Genomic DNA, 16,768 nt, shown 5'->3' on the forward strand with positions numbered 1-16,768 from the left:
AGTGCTTTCATTCGTTATTTCTAAATTCTTCACGTTTGCTATCATGACGTTATTCACGTTCTAGCATCCCACTGCAGTTATTGATTAACGTTTTCTTTATTTCTGCTGTCTTCTGGCAGGTGGGAATGTGGTGTGTGCTAGAACAGTCCGAGCGCCCCAGTGTGCGCAGTCCCGCAGGGCTCTGAGCGCCCGTGTGCGCTGGAGGCAGCTCCGAGAGCTCAGGTGCTGTAGCTGTGTTTGAGTGCGGCGAGTCTGGCTGGGGGACGGGTTGCGGTGCCTGCTCCCAGCCGCCCTCATCCTCTACTGCCTTCTAGCCAGCGTCCGCCCTGGCCCAGGCTTGTCGCAGAGACACAAAACGGGTCATCAGAAGGGCCCTGGAACGCTCTGTTCCCTGCTCTGGGACAGGAGAGCCAAGGCTGGTGTCCTGGTGGTGTCCCCTGGCCAGCCTGGACTCACCTGGCCATCCTCGTGTTCCGTGTGGAGGCTGTGGCCATGTCTGGTGTGGGATGGGTGCTGTGCTGGTGGGGTTGGTGTCCTTGGCTGTGCTGGTGGGGTTGGTGTCCTTGGCTGTGCTGGAGGGGTTGGTGTCCTTGGCTGTGCTGGAGGGGTTGGTGTCCTTGGCTGTGCTGGAGGGGTTGGTGTCCTTGGCTGTACTGGTGGGGTTGGTGTCCTTGGGCTGTGCTGGAGGGGTTGGTGTCCTTGGCCTCGGGCAGAGGTGGCCGTTGGGCAGCAGCAGTTAAGCCAAGGTGACAGAGCCTTCCTGGTGACGTGGACCCAAAGGTGCTCGTGTTTCAAACTGCTCACAGTGCTCACGTGCTGTTAGGTGAAGTCCAGAGAAACCAGAGCATCTGAAGGACTAAATAGGAGGAGAAGATGAAGTCTGTGGATCAGTGTGACCTCGCGTGCCGGAGCCCTGAGGTCTGCCGGTGCCTCCGGTGTGTGCTGTGGCCACAAACCCCAGAGAAAACGTTCCTTCAAAAGAGCTTCTCGATTAACTCTGTGAGATTCGATTTTAAGTGCAGTTACGTTTATATCCCTTCAGTTATTTGAAAGAATTTAAAATGGCTTCCAGAGGCACTCCCGTTTGAATGACGAGTGAGAGCCGTGCTCACTCTGCTGTTCGTGTGTCTTCCCTCCCGTTTGCAAGGGCTGCATCTCACACCCCGTTTCTCTTGCAGCTGTGTTGAGCGGAGGGACTGCGCTGCGCCAGCCATGCTGAAGGGCTCGTGATGGAGGCAAGTACTGGTTTATGTGTTCACACTCAGCTAATTCTGTGTTTCCTAGTTTCTCTTTTTGAACTGTTTTGTTTCCCAGTGCTACTGTGAAATAATCGCACAAATGAAGGGCTATATTAGCATGTTCTGTGATGTAATCCTGTTATAACACCTGCTCAGTGTGATAGTATATGGAATTGTGAATTTTGTCCCTGATGTAGTCTAATCTTGTATGAATAAGAAATGTATGTTCTTGAACTTCGTGCTATAAAGTACTCAATTTCCTCCCTCAAACAGAATATAAAGGTTGTTATAAGTGAGAAAAAAAAAAAAGCAAGCACAAAACTTGAATACTAATGCAGACAAATGTGCTAATGAATTCTGCTGGTTCACAGTTCTTCACATTTACAAGTAGTTTTTCCCCCAAAAGTAGATACTAGGACAAAGAAAGAGTTTTAAGAGGTTCATGCCAGATACGCAGGCTGAAGAGCCCTAGTGGGGCTGGGGACAGACTCGCCCGTGGCGCGGGAGCGGGCCCGTGGGCACGGGATCCCAGGGGAGCAACGTCAGAAACCAGCCCAGCACGACCCGGTGGGAGCGGGAGGCGCCGGCGGGTCCGGCTCGCTTTGGGAGCGGGCTCGGGGCTGGTGTCAGCGGTTTCCAGCAGACCAGGCGCGGAGCTCTCGCCGGTGCTGCAGCTAGCGCTGTTCTTTAAGCTCCGCACGTTGCCAGCGGCGAACCAACGGGCAGTGCGCAGGGCACGGAGCAAACGCTGGGACGGTGTCCTGGGCATCCCGGGTGTGAGTCCTGGCTAAAACAGTTCTGAGGGCGTCAGCCGCAATGAAAAGGGCCATTACGGGTCACCTCTTAGATTTGTGTTTTGTACGCCAAATAGTTTTGAGACTCTTGCTTTTTAGCCAGTGAGGTTTATTCACTGAACCGTTTGGTCTGGTCTGTGAAAAGGAAAATCTAGTTTTGCCTTTTTTTTTCCCCCAAAACTTAAATTGAGTGGGGACATGCAGTTCAGCTTTCTGCAAACCTCTTACTTGAGGAAAAATAAATAGTAAGAAAGAGTGAGCTTAAAAGTCAAAGCGTAATACTGGTCATGAAGTCACTTGAAGTCATTGAGGAAAGTGTTAAGTATGTAAAAATAAAAGGTTGATTGCACCTATTTTTCATTCTGCCACAGAATTTCTGCATGAATATGGGTAAATATGTTTTTCTGGGATGTGGTTTATTACTCTGCGTTTAATGTGTTATTGATTAAGATGGCCAATATCTTTAGACTCAATGCTTATAACATGTTTCAAGTACTGAGATGAAATCCGGTGTGACTCCAGTGTTTTGCTCGCTGTAAGTCTGGGTTTCATCTGCCTCCAGCTGATGGCGGTGACATTTGAAAAAGGAGAGTGAGGCAGCTCTTCTGATATTTTTGGATGCCAGTTTGGAAAGCGGTTTGGAAAATCTGTTTAACCCATTGTATCAGGTTTCAGATGCACAGAATTGAGGGTGCTCTTGTAACCTCAATGCATTATGTTTCTGCAGCTGTTGTAAGATAAAAATGAATGCTCTCAAATCCCAAACACGCTGCATTCCAAATAAAACGCTGTGGTTTTTTTTAAAGCACGGGGTGCTTTCTGCCAAGATTGAGAGAGACCTCTGAGATCTGGTTTCTGTATTTGTAGAAGCCTGACCGAAACTTTCTTCTGCAAGAAAACAGTGATCGGCTTCTGAGCACGCGATCTCACGGTGCCTGTGTGGAACCGGTTCAGACGCCGTCTCGTTCCCCTCGTTCCCGTGGCACTGGCAGCTCCTGCCCGCCCGTTCCCTTCCCCTCGCTCCCGGCCCTGGCTGCTCGGCAGCTCCTGCCCGCCCGTTCCCTTCCCCTCGCTCCCGGCCCGTTCCCTTCCCCTCGCTCCCGGCCCGTTCCCTTCCCCTCGCTCCCGGCCCGTTCCCTTCCCCTCGCTCCCGGCCCGTTCCCTTCCCCTCGCTCCCGGCCCGTTCCCTTCCCCTCGCTCCCGGCCCGTTCCCTTCCCCTCGCTCCCGGCCCGTTCCCTTCCCCTCGCTCCCGGCCCGTTCCCTTCCCCTCGCTCCCGGCCCGTTCCCTTCCCCTCGCTCCCGGCCCGTTCCCTTCCCCTCGCTCCCGGCCCTGGCTGCTCGGCAGGTCCTGCCCACCCGTTCCATTCCCCTCGCTCCGGGCCCTGGGTGCTCGGCAGCTCCTGCCCCTGTGCTGGCAAAGCTGCGAAACCCCTGCCAGAGACTGAAGTGCACATGTGCTGCTGCTCCCCTGTGCACGGGCTGCTTAATCTACCTTCAAAAAGGCATTTTGGTTCTCTCCGGGAACTACGGACAAGACTATGCCAATTGAAACCATGTCACTTGCCTGTTTTGCTTGAAGACAGATTTCACATCTCGCTGCCAGTGCCATCAGCGGATGCTGGCAGTAATAAGCCATTTCTTGCTATTTGGAAATGCATGACTGATTTGGAAATGTTCTGTTTTCTTGCATATATTAAATACTGTGAAGTTAGGCATTCTACAGGAAATCAGATAGGCCGAGCAGGCATTGCATTTGAAGCACAGAATACCAGATCTTTGTTGAGGAACAAAATAAATTCTGCCAAAGAGACTAACATACTCTTCTGAAGTTTAACCTCATGTTCTGTTAGATAGTGTTATGGGCTTGTTCTTGATAAACCAAACCCCACTGGTTTGTCCTTGCTTCTCCCCCTTTGAGCAGTTTTCCCCGTCTCGCTTTCCTGTGCCCTCCGTGCTGGGCTCCGTCCCCAGGCGATGGACGACCTGTCTCACTCAGCTTTGCCTCTGCACACAGCCCAGACGCAACTAATACCGCACCAGGGATGCTCGGAAAGCTGATCCGTTCCGTTTTGTTAATGGCATGTTTTGCGTGTTGGATTCTTTAACCCACTGCTTTCTGCATGGATGTATAATAATGACTTTTTTGTTTAACATTAGATAAGCATGAGATCACCGTGGCACAGCTGCATGTGTAGTCACTCTTGAAGCAATCGCACACCTAATTGGCTGACAATCTTGGCATTTTTAAAACAAACACAAGCCTTTTAAAGACAGGGGACGTATTTATATATGAATAGTCAAATAAACCTGTTGGGTGTCGTCAATGGAGCCCCCTGGCACTGAACAGTTGTGTGATGACCCTGATCCTGGAGGCAAATCCCAAGATCAAGAGACCAAAAAACAACATGAATCAGAGCAGAAATTATCCAAAATAACCCATAATGCTTTGGAGAACATTAATGTGATTGGTCAAGGCTTGAAGCACCTTTTCCAGCACCAGCGCAGGAGGTCGTCCGTTTCTCCGCATGACGTTCAGCAGGCGCAGGCCGATCTGGAGCCTGACGTGGATTTGGAGAGCCAGAGCGTCTGCGCTGACATTGACGGTGTCTCCACCCACCCCACAGCTCTGAACCGTGTCCTCCAGCAGATCAGAGTGCCACCCAAGATGAAGCGAGGGACCAGCCTGCACAGCAGGCGCGGCAAGGCGGACGCACCCAAGGGCAGCCCGCAGATCAACAGGAGGTCTGCCCAGGACGCGCAGCCCGCTCGGCCCAGGTCGTCATCCACCACAGACGCCCCCACGAACTTGTCCGTGATGGAGATTGCTTCTTCTGTCTGTGTGGGTGGAGAGGAGGCCGCAGCAGCAGCAGTAAGTTGCTCACATTTACCTTTGGTCTTTATCATCTCCTTGTATGTTTCCTTAAGCCTTTTGAATTCTGTTTTTAACAGCAAGTTTCTTTCAGTAAACACTGATGCTGCTGTGTTCAAAAGCTTCTTCAGTGGTGAAGCAAGAGCCTGAAAGATGCGTTAGTCATTTTCTCACATGGCAGGTGGCTTGTTTTCTGCGTTTGATCAGTGAAATGCGAGCTCCTTTTGAACACACGGGTGACGGGGTGGCACCCGCCAGAGCTGGAGCCGTTACCTTTTTCCTGCAATAGAACTTTGCGTTGATGTAGAAGGCTTTTTCCTGCCCCGCTTGCTTTATTGTGTGTTTTATAGAAGTGAAGAATTCCAGTTTGAGCGAGCGGTGCTGTGGCTCTCAGGCTGTTGGAGGCTCGGGGCACACACTGCAGCCTGTGCCCAAACTGCAGAGCCTGGCCGAGCCTGGCGCGGGGTCCGTGTGCCGGTGTGGGGCCCGTGTCCCAGCGCGGGGTCCGTGTGCCGGTGTGGGGCCCGTGTCCCAGCGCGGGGTCCGTGTGCCGGTGTGGGGCCCGTGTCCCAGCGCGGGGTCCGTGTGCCGGTGTGGGGCCCGTGTCCCAGCGCGGGGTCCGTGTGCCAGCGCATGGCCCGTGTCCCAGCGCGGGGTCCGTGTGCCGGTGTGGGGCCCATGTCCCAGCGCGGGGTCCGTGTGCCGGTGTGGGGCCCATGTCCCAGCGCGGGGTCCGTGTGCCAGCGCATGGCCCATGTCCCAGCGCGGGGTCCGTGTGCCGGTGTGGGGCCCGTGTCCCAGCACGGGGTCACCGCCGTCTCCTCCTTTGTCTGGCCTGGGGGGAAAAAGCCTTCACCAGAATGAGAGTCTCTGTCCCATGACCTGCTCTTGCAGATCTATGCATCGCAGCTCATTGACGATACCATATCGTGTTTGTCTTACCATCTCTCTTCTCTCCCAACTCAGTTTAGTTGAAGCACTCCTTTTTTTGAAAAATTAGGTTTCTGACTTAACTTTAGCTATAACCTGTATTTTCTTAAAATTTTTTACAGGCATGTTCATTGGAGAACAAAGGCTTTGGTAAAGATAGGAAGCATTGTGAAACTGATTTCTCACTTGTATGCTCTTAAAGAGGGTCTGACCACGGCTCTTGGCGCAAGAGAGCTGATCCTGCTGGTATTTGACACTGTGGGGACAGCACAGTCCTGAAGCTCATGGAGCACTTGTCAGTGAAGTGTTTGGTTCACAAGGGACCGTGAATTTGTGTGTCCCTTGGAAATTATTTGTTGAGAGGGCACCACCCACAGCTGCCCAGGTCTCAGCTGCTATGGAGAACAGGACCTCAGATTGGGTGGAGATGCTAGTCCTCATCACTGCTAAGAAATTGTGTTGTATCTGCCTGTTATCTGCTGCTGCCTTTGTCTTTCGGCAGGTGGGCTGTAGCCGAGGGAGAGTTTGGCGGCACAGTTGGACTCTTCCGTTTCCAAGGCAGTTTTGCCAGGTCCAGATGCTGTACCCGTTTCCCTCGCGGGAGCTGGTGGCAGCCCCCCCCCCACACTGTGGCACAGGAGCTGAACAGTTATTCAGGAGCTCAGTGCGCCCTTACACCTTCCATTGCCCCGGACAGAGCCAGAAAGAGCAGGACTGCTGCAGTATTGCTGTGAAATCTGCCGTAGTCTTGGGGTCTGTATCAGTCACACTGCCAGGAAGCTTAGGAGGTTAATCTCAAAGTATTGTATAATTAGCGCAAGAGGGCTTTTTGCTTGTTTGGTTTGTATTTTTTTTCCCCTCCCCATGTTTTATGTGTGGATGCTGCAAAGTTTTGGAGACAAGGGTCTTCTTTTCTTGTTCTGCAAAGCCCCCCAAACAAGGTCGGGCCCCGCGAGGCGCTGGGCTCCCAGGGCCGGGCACTGGGCTCCCTGGGCCGGGCTGAGGCGGTCGGTGCCGCGGCTGCTGCGTGCCCAGGCGATGGAGACACCTGCGTACTCCAGTGATCCCACGCAGAGTTTACTGCGCAAACACAAACATCGTAAAACCTCTGCTGTATCTTTACAGCACCAGTTCATGTGAAGAACGGGGTGAAGTCTGGGGCAGCTTTCAGAGTTGGTCAAGGCGGGTCAGTCCCTTTCAGGTAAACGTGGAGAACTGTGGTGCCGTTTTAACTTTGCTGGTAAACAGGTTGGTGTTGTAAGTGCTAACGTCTGTTTGTGTGGTTCTCCAGAACAAAGAGCGCTGGCTGCGCCTCGTTCGGGGTGGTGCTGAGGTGCTCTGCTCCCAGGGGAATTGAGGACATTGAGTACTTTGTGGCGTAACAGAGTAAATTCGTGATAATCCCCTGCACACAAAATATTTTTAGTTCACCGTATTGTTCTGTTCTCTGTCCTCTCAGTTTGTTGTTGGAATAGAAAGGCAAAACGTTATCCCAGAACCACAGATTGGATTTGTTCTAACACCTCATTTACATACATTTGCATGTGTAATAGTCCTACCGCGTGTTGTCAGGCTTTCTATAGAAACTGAGAAATGAGATTGTCATAGCATGGAAAATAATGTAATAATGAAGGTCTTACTGAGATACTTCGCTTGGTCTTGTATTTCAAGCAGTCTGAATTGAAATCTGTTTACAAAGCTGTTCCTGTAGAGGCAGCCGCCGAGCCGGGAGATCCGATCGCGGTGCTTTGGCAATGGCTGAGCTGGCAACAGTCTCCATTTACCGTCCTTTCGGAGCTTTTTTTGGTGAGGTGATGGGTTACCCGCAAAGACACTGACAAACAGAACAGTGCTCGGGACCCAGAGATACAAAAGTACTGGGATTTTGGTGCAAAACAGTGTCGGTGTGAGGTGCCATGAGTGCCGTGAGGGCAGCGGCAGCGCCCGGCCGTGCTCTGCGGCCAGGCCTGGGGCCGTGCCGAGGGACACCGGGGCCGCACCGAGGGACACCGGCCAGGCCTGGGGCCGTGCCGAGGGACACCGGGGCCGCACCGAGGGACACCGGCCAGGCCTGGGGCCCGGCCGAGGGACACCGGGGCCGCACCGAGGGACACCGGCCAGGCCTGGGGCCGTGCCGAGGGACACCGGGGCCGCACCGAGGGACACCGGCCAGGCCTCGGGCTGTGCTGGGGGACACCGGGGCCGCACCGAGGGACGCTGGCCAGGCCTCGGGCTGTGCCGGGGGACACCGGGGCCGCACCGAGGGACGCTGGCCAGACCTCGGGCTGTGCTGGGGGACACTGGGGCTGGTGTGGCTTCAGGAAGGACAGGGATTTCTGGGGGACTCCTGCTACTCCCCTGCTGGCAGGAAAACGGGTGCAGTGAGACTGAGGGCAAGTGTCACCCTCACGTCTCGCTGTAATTTTAGTAGGAGGAAAGCCACTTCAAGCACTTTTAGGTGGTAACTAACTGGGGTCCTGAGTGGGATAATGAAGCCTTTTGACATTGTTAGGGTTTTATGGAGAAAATACAAAATCAATCTTATTGAAATAGATGTGATTACAAATGTGCAAGGCCTTGTGTTTGGTGTGCGGGTTTTTTACTGGTTGGATGTCACCTGGACTTGCGCAGCTCGTCCCTCGGGTTTCTGTGCAGCGAGCTGCTGAGGATCTGCTGGCAGCGCTTGGCTGACACCTTCTGGTGTCGCCAGGAGGGCAGAGCAGCCTGAACGAGTGTGGTATCAAACTGTTCCACGGATTCGCGGCTTTTGCCTGCGTGTCCTAACGCTCCAGGCTGGCGCTTGCTGCAGGTTCCAGGGGCGATGCGGAAGGGTTCGTGTGTCAGGCAGCTTTCCCAGGGACCCCTCGCTTCCCCTCTGCGTCCTGGTGGGACTCGTGTGGCCTTGGCTTCTCCAACAGTCAGCCCGTTGTCAGTGTTGAGCATCAGTTTTCATAAATATTTCAGATCTCTTTGGATTCTGGTTAACAGCTCTGTCACTCTGCCTTTTGAAAAATGACGGCGTATGCTTCTGCAATAACAGTTTCCAGTCTTTAGTTTGCAGGTTCCTCAGTATTTTCTGGTGATGACGTTGACTCCGTGACTATCAAAAAGCTACTAACAGTAAGCTTGCTTTTCTTAGTTACTTCTGATGGCTCTTTCGAAGCAGTCGCACTGGCGTGCACGCCGCGTGTTAACGTAACTGGGGTGGCATAGTCAGCTGTGCCACCCTTTCAGTATTGTGGCAGAGCTGTGGAAGAACGAACAGCTTCTCTCCAAATGCAGTCTTCTAAGGCAGAAACGTCTTTGTCAGAACCACTTTGCACAAATTCTTTTGTCCTAAATACCATAAAACACACCTGGGACAACCACCTGTGAAAAGACAGAAGATGGAATTTTTAACATTAAAACTATGTGGAAAGTCTACTGTGGCTATAAATAGTATGACTTGGATGTATAAAATTACTTGGGCTTTAACCCATTCCCCAAACGAACAGGGAATCTTCCTGTCATTCTGCAGCGTCTGTACTCCCATTCCACTTGGGTAGGTGGTAGACGTTTTTGAGACTTTTTCATGACTCATCCTGTGTAAAACATTTTGCAGCTTTGGCCACAAAGACTGGTTTTCTATTGGAAATAAGATTCGTTATACAAATAGATCAGGTTAGTCACAAGCCCTTCTGGACATGCTAGGTATGATTTTACCACTGGTGCCTGCAGCTGAACCCTGTTCAACCAGCACAGATCCAGCGCCGCTGCTCCGGGGAGTGACCCGCGTCCCGCGGCGGGGGCTGCGGAACGGGACGGCTGGTGTGCAGGGGACGTTTCGCGATAGCAGCGGCTCGTTCTCGTTCGTAAACGCGGTGCTGCGGGCCCCTGGAGCGGCAGACGTGAGTGGGCAGCGCTGTGCTGCGTGTGACCGCGCCGTGGCAGCCAGCGCTGTTCTCCAGCCGAGCAGCACAACCCCGTGGTCGTGCTTTGTACAGGGATAGGGTTGCTTGCTTTGCACCTTGCAACAAGATAAGATACCGGCAGGTCGCTGTAATGGATTAATTGCAGATGGAGATACGGCAGGAGCAGGCTGAGGATTGTTTCACGGGCTGGGTGATTAACCTTCAGTAGCTGAATTGCTCCGCGAGGCCGTGCTGTGCCAGGCACCGCTCTTCCCGGGCTGGTGACAGCGACCTTTGTGAAGCACAGAGTGGCGTTAGGCTCAAAGTCTGGTTTATGGGCAGAGGATGCACGTTATACATGAGAGGCAAGGACTGGACCAGGGGAGGGCGGTGTCATAACTTCGTTTATGACCTCGGTTGTTTCTGTGTCGCTGTTTGGGATTTTCGTGGGGGGATGGCACCTTTTACAGGAGTGTTTTGGTGGAGGGTGCTGGAAGCGGCAGCCGGTGGCGGGAGGGGACGCGGCTGCCGCGTGGGACCCGCGCCCACCCCAGCCCGGTGTCCCCGCAGAGCGTCCTCGTGGCGGCCGCGCTCCCAGCAGCACCGGCAGCTGTGACTTCGAAAATGGACCCGAACGGGCCCTTGGTCCCTCCCGAGGGTGGGCGGAGGGAGCTGGACGCGGGCCTTCCGAGGGGCCCTCACCGTCCCTGCGTCTCCGAGCGCTGCAGCTACAGCAAGTGCTTTCTGGAAAATAGCAGTGGTTATCAGCGCAGTCTAGTTTAGATAACGTGGAAGAAAAGTGTTTAAACACTTTTCTTGAATCTAATTTTGTTTTCCTAAAGCGACTTATACTCTGTCAAATGCCGAAAGATATAGGCTGATAGTAACAAATTTAAAACATATAGACACCTTTTAAAATATTGTATTTTGAAATACATGTGAATTAAAATGACCAGGTTGATACTGATAATATGGATGTTTGAATACATGGGATTTTTGTCTTCCAAACTTTCTGCAAGATATTCTACAAGATACTTTGTACTAAAAACAAATGAATTGTAATTGTGTTTTCTTTATTTGTGGAAGGATACCAAGCAGGGGCGCTAGTTCAGTGGGTCAAGTTCATTTTAAATGTGAAAATAAATTTTGGTGGCTTTTACTCAGATGTGAGTTTTCCCCGTCCTGGCTGTGGTGACACAGGGAGCTTTTCGAGTTCGGAGGACAGGCCCGGGGCTCGGGAGGGGGCTGTGCCGCGCTCAGAACCCCGTGCTCAGCCCTTTCCACAGGATCTCCAGTGCCCATCTCCGAGATCACAGCGAGTCCCCTGGGAGGGGTTGGCCGTTGTCACGGGGGTGGTGCCGCCGCTGCCAGCGTGTCCCAGAGCCGTGCCCGTTCGCGCATCCCACGGGAGGAGGAGGGTGCAGGCGTGCAGAGGAGGGCCAGGGCGCTCTCCCCCGGGAACGTGTGCGCTTTGCTTCCCTTTGCCTGTGAACGACCCCTGGGAAAGCCAGCGACAAAGCTGCCGCGCCTGGGGCTTGGACTTGATCCAGCTTTGAGTTGGGAAGATTGCTGTTCTTATCAAGAAACAGCGTTACGATTGATAAATGGTATCGATGCCTGAGCAGGTTGGTTTAACTGGTGAATGGCGTACCCAAAGCTTTTTCTAAGAACCCGTCTGCGCGCAGGCGGCCGTGTCTGCGCTCGGGAGAGCCGTGTGGGCACAGCCTGCGCCCAGCCTGGCACCACCGCACGACTCCCAGCGTGCCAGCTGCGGTACAGAGCCACTTCTGATCACTTGAACGTATCGGCATTTGGTCACTTTAATGTGTTTTTGCAATCTCACTGAAATTTTTCTGGTTTTATAATTTTTGTTAATCACAAGTCACTAAATGGTTGCTGGGTAAGGTTGTCTTGACTGCTTCTTGTAGTTAAAAGTCCTGTGTTTTCTGCGGTCGGAGGTGTTCGTTCTGCTCACCGGCTGAGGTCTCTGTTTCTCACGTCTCCGTACCTCAGCTCCACGCTGGTCGCGGCCGGCGCATGCGGTTCCTGGCTGCTGGGCGCTGCTGGGCGCTGCTGGGCGCTGCTGGGCGCTGCTGGGCGCTGCTGGGCGCAGAGTGGAGCTGCTCCCTGCGCGGCGCGCGGGCCGATCCGCACCAGCGACGTGACCGAGGGCTGGCGGGCAGCGTTGCGCACGCCGTCCCCTCGCCCGTGGAGCGCGCTGCTATGTGTGACGGGCTCGCTGTGCTGCAGCCGGCGGTGACTCCGCGGTGGTGGCACCGGGTGGATCTCCGTGATCTCCGTTCCGCCGCTCGCGGGGCCCGCGCGGCTGCCCTGGCGCTGCTCCGGCTGCGCTTGCCAGCAGAGCCGAGCTGCTGCCCGTGCTGGGACCCTGTGAGCTAGGGCAGAGTGCACCTCTTGCACAAGCTGCAGTTGCCTCATCTTTCTTTAACACAGACGTGCTGCTACAAAAAATTGGCTATTTCGGTGTTAAACTAAGCAGACGATTATAACAACCCTCCTCAATTTATTTTATTTTGTTTTTAAAAAAAAGCTCTGGGAGAAGATTTTTGTTTGTTCAGGAGGACGAGGCTTCTCGCGGTTTTATAACCATAAAGATAATGGGTGGCAATAGATTAAAACTCTGGAAGTCTCCTGTGTGGCTCTTTATGTTGATGAGTGACACCGGAGTGTCTGTACACAGAGCATAAACATAAAACATTTCCTGATTTTTTTCCCCACCCTTCCTTCCCTTTAATTTACACAACGTACCGTTTGTTGTTTATAGCCACTTTTTTTTTCTGTTTTGCATGTAGAAAGCTTTCTGTTGTTTCACGACCTTTTCAATGTTTGCCAAATCTTCAGGTGTAATTGATATTCCGTGTTAGACATGTATGTATGCTTGTACATCTGCATATCGTTTAACACCATAGCCTCCAGGAATTCCGATGCAGTAAGCTGTTTAGAATGTCTCAGCAGAAGCTGGACACGTCCAAATCTTTCTGTTACTTCTTTAGTCTTGGCTTTAGGAGTACTGAATATTACACTCAGCTTTGGAAGAGGTTATTTTGAATGGTTAAAGTGTTTTATGTTCCTGAGTAGAGAGAGAAGAATTCACCAATTAATCTATTACACAGGAATGAGTTGCTGTAGGAAGGTGATACTAGGAGAAAGAGAGTTATGGCAGCCCAGGGACAGGGGACCGCGGAGCAGAGGTGCCGGTGTCTGTGGGTAAGAGCAGGAGCCGTTCTTCAGCTGTGCAGATCGTAGAAATCAGTTGGGAAATGCTGCATGCGAGGCCTTTGCCACAGAGGCGCAGGAGAATGCTGCTCTCATCAGTTTTGCTAATCTGCCTGTTCCATCTGGGTCTGCGGGTGGAATTTCAGCCGGCTGGCTCCTTTCCTCCTCCATGTCTGTCTGCCCGCGCTCGGAGCCACGGTGGGGAGCAGGCGTGGGTACCACGGGGGAGCTGCGGCCCTGCTGTCCCCAGGGCTGGACCGGGGGCTCCTGGGGACGTGGGCGTCCAGCCCTGAGGTGGGAGGGTGATCCCCGGCGCGGGCCGTGCCTGCGGTCGGACAGCGAGCCCGGCAGGACGGTGTGCGTGCCGCGCGAGCCCGGCAGGACGGTGTGCGTGCCGCGCGAGCCCGGCAGGACGGTGTGCGTGCCGCGCGAGCCCCGCAGGACGGAGCGGCTCTCCCTGCCCGCCCTTGCTCAGCGGCGCGTTCGACCGGCCGTGCGCAGTACTGACTGTGCCCTTCACGAGCTGTCCCACTGGTCGCTGAGCTCCCAAAGGACACACAGAAATCCTGAGTGTATCTTTGAACACACAAAGAAGAGCAGGAGACAAGGGCGAGATTGTTCTTGGTGCAGATTTCCTGCAGGAGGAGCAGAAAGGTGTGCGCAAGGCTGCTGAATGCAGTCAGAGCGCAGAACGAGCAGCGCTGACCCAGTTCGGAAGCAGAACGGTGCAGCTGCTGGATGCAGAATCCTGGAGCATCTGGCGTGTGCTCCGCCGGCACCGGGAGGTTCGGCTGGCGTCTCATTCCCATCGGTTTCCTCTTGGCCCCACGTGGTCAATGTAAAACCGAGGCCTGGTAACTGGGTAATGTACTTTCCCCGCATGTCCAAGGAAAGTGAGCGTTTGAAAAGGAGTCTGGGTTCTGGCAGGGAATGCTTTGTCTCTATGGGACTCATTTCTGCATTTTGAAACCTGAGTTACCGCTGACACGGCAGAATGCTACCAAATAATGCTCTGGTATCGCAGCTGGGGTTTTCAGTGCTGAACTAAGCATCTATAGATGTTCCTTTTGGATGGCGGCTATAAAATAAACACCTCTGTTTAATCTTTTTGCAACTTTCCCATCCCAGTTCTATTTAGAGAGCTGCACTGACCCTTCTCATAACCTTTCATGGCCCAGCCACAAATGTCTCCCTCATCTCGAGCCTCCGAGTAATTTGATGACTTTAAAAATAGGCTAAAACCATTTTTCTTTAACAAGGCAAATATTCTGGCCTGAGTCACCTTCATTTTTCTACAAGGCTGTGCAAGCATACAGGGCAGTGAAGGGGACTTCGCAGTGCATTCCGCAGACAGTGACTGTGTGTGGAGTCGGTGCCGACAGCTGGTGACGCCACAGCCACCGCGTGCGCGGGGTCCGGGCCCTTGATGAGCTGTGGCGCCTTTTGGCCGTTTGCAGCAGGGCTTCCTCCCCGGTGAAGGCGAGGAGAGCGCTGGTGGGCAGCGGGGTGCTGGGCATCCAGCCGTGGCCTGAGGCGCAGTCGGAGCTCAGCTGGAGCCACTTCTGACTCCAGGAGTTTGCTCACAGATTCGAGTTACTCTGTTTTCCTAGGTAGGCAGGTCCATGTCCTGAAGGGATCTACAGCCATTCAAATGTAATGCAAAAAGGAGCCCTCCCTTTTGCATTAGTGTTGCAATTGTGTGTGTTTGAGTTGTATTGTGAAGATCGTACAGGACGTGTAAGTTTTCAGAATGAACACTGAGCATGCAGACAAACATTCAGATACATGAGGCCTCAGTCATTTAGCAGTGCATGGATAAATTAGCAGAAAGGAAACAAAACCATGTAATTTTGGAGGTTCAGCATCAAACCAGGACATTTCCTGACTCGAGCAGCTGTTCTGAAGCAGCTGGGACCTACTTTGCGGTGTGGGGTACGTGTTCAGTGTTGAGAGTGACACGGTGAAGTTCAGGCCCCCTCAGTCAGCGCAGGCGGCCGCGGGAGCTCGGTGCGTGCGCTGCGCAGGTGCTGTGTTCTGTTCCGCTCAGGTGAGCAATCCCCTGTCTTCTTGCGGGCGCGCAGGCCCTGGTGCTTTCTGGGGTGGGAATCTGGTGCATTCCCGTCGTTTCCCACTCTGTGCCCAGAAACCTCGCAGTGCTCTCCTGTGGGGGAGCCCCGCAGGGCGCTGTTGCTGTAGCACCCCATGCTGGGATGCCCAGGGCTGAGCGGTGCGCAGCACGCGTGGTACGCAGAGGTGTGCGCTGCGTGTCGGGCTCTGACCGGACTCATCTGCAACACCCATGCAGTCGTACATTCTTTTATTTTTTGTTTTTTCTTGCAATATCAAATCTTTTTAAGTTTCCTGCTGCTTTAAAGTTTCATGATGTGTCCAACATGTGAAAGGAAGCGCAGTAAATCACTGCCTAATGCATTGGTTTTGTTTGCCTTTTTAAGGCTAGAAGTACCCCCACGCTGGCTGCAGTAACTTCCCTGCGCTGCGTGTGGGAGCCTGGGCTTGCCCGGGTGGGGTGTGCTGGGGCAGGCGGGACCGAGCGGGGGCGCGCTGCGGGTGCTCCCCCCAGCCCCGCGGCCTGTCACCCCGTCCCACGTCCTTCCTGGCTGTGTGAGGACAGCCTAAGGAAGGTTGAAGTGTTACTGGTAAATCGGGTTGTGCAGTTGGCGCTGAGTAGCTGCTGCTGTTGTACGCGATTGGAGCAGATGAGCGGAATGCTGTTTGAACAGTAAGCTTTTGTTTAATTAGACTTGCAATATGAAATCTCTCGTGGCAGGTGGTTAGCTTAATCTCTGCCATCCGCCACCGTCATCCACGCTGTGACGTGTCGTCTGTGCGCGTCCCCAGTCAACATAGATACGAGGAGGAGTAGTTCATGTGGTTTTAAAACTGTGATGCATAAAAAGGAATGCAGAAGCAATCAAGTAGAGGAAAAGTTTTGATATTCATATGAATGAATTACTGTGTTTTCCGTAGTGAAAAATATTTGTCTACGTGCTATGGGCAAAGCATGCCTGTAACTTTAACATGAATTTCTGAGTAGCATTTCGAATTAACCGAGATGTGGTTTCTTTTTCATTTAATTTTGATAATTGCTTTTGAAAAACTGGAACTGAAGCATTTATCCATCATGTTAAAATGTCGGTCTGGTACTGAAACAACTCCAGAGTGTCTGGCCAATATTGCAAGCGCTGGGCAAAAGGCAGGCGCAGTGCATTTGCGTGCTCTACAGAAGCCTGGCTTCCGTCAGCAGCGGCCTAGTTCAGACAACGCGCTGCGGAGGCGTTTTGTCCTTCAGGACGCTCGAACGGCACAAACCCCAGAGCCTGGGACGGAGCGCGCGTGGGGACCCTGCACTGTGCAGCAGGCGGGGCAGCGGCAGGCGGGTGACACTGGATGGTGGCACTGGAAATGGAGCAGCGGCAGGCGGGTGGCACTGGATGGTGGCACTGGAAATGGAGCAGCGGCAGGCGGGTGGCACTGGATGGTGGCACTGGAAATGGAGCAGCGGCAGGCGGGTGGCACTGGATGGTGGCACTGGAAATGGAGCAGCGGCAGGCGGGTGGCACTGGATGGTGGCACTGGAAATGGAGCAGCGGCAGGCGGGTGGCACTGGATGGTGGCACTGGAAATGGAGCAGCGGCAGGCGGGTGACACTGGATGGTGGCACTGGAAATGGAGCAGCGGCAGGCGGGTGGCACTGGTTGGTGGCACTGGAAATGGAGCAGCGGCAGGCGGGTGGCACTGGATGGTGGCACTGGAAATGGAGCAGTGGCAGGCGGGTGGCACTGGATGGT

The 16,768-nt window shown here is 53.6% G+C and overlaps 1 protein-coding gene across 8 annotated transcripts in view; it reads left to right on the forward strand.

Moving 5' to 3' along the window:
* The window catches only part of TMCC1 (transmembrane and coiled-coil domain family 1), a 72,288-nt gene that overhangs the window by 11,833 nt on the left and 43,687 nt on the right, over positions 1-16,768 (forward strand). For 2 of the 8 annotated variants that reach the window (XM_071812885.1, XM_071812884.1), the window contains 2 exons: positions 1,179-1,235; positions 2,900-4,902. In XM_071812885.1, the coding sequence (XP_071668986.1) occupies positions 4,357-4,902 (546 nt within the window). In that variant the 5' untranslated portion in view covers positions 1,179-1,235; positions 2,900-4,356. The remainder of the gene's footprint in view (positions 1-1,178; positions 1,236-2,899; positions 4,903-16,768) is intronic. The other 6 variants (XM_071812888.1, XM_065845337.2, XM_071812887.1 and 3 more) reach the window with 4 other exon arrangements.

This window comes from Patagioenas fasciata, chromosome 10 (genome assembly GCF_037038585.1).
Source record: "Patagioenas fasciata isolate bPatFas1 chromosome 10, bPatFas1.hap1, whole genome shotgun sequence".
NCBI classification, from domain to species: domain Eukaryota; kingdom Metazoa; phylum Chordata; class Aves; order Columbiformes; family Columbidae; genus Patagioenas; species Patagioenas fasciata.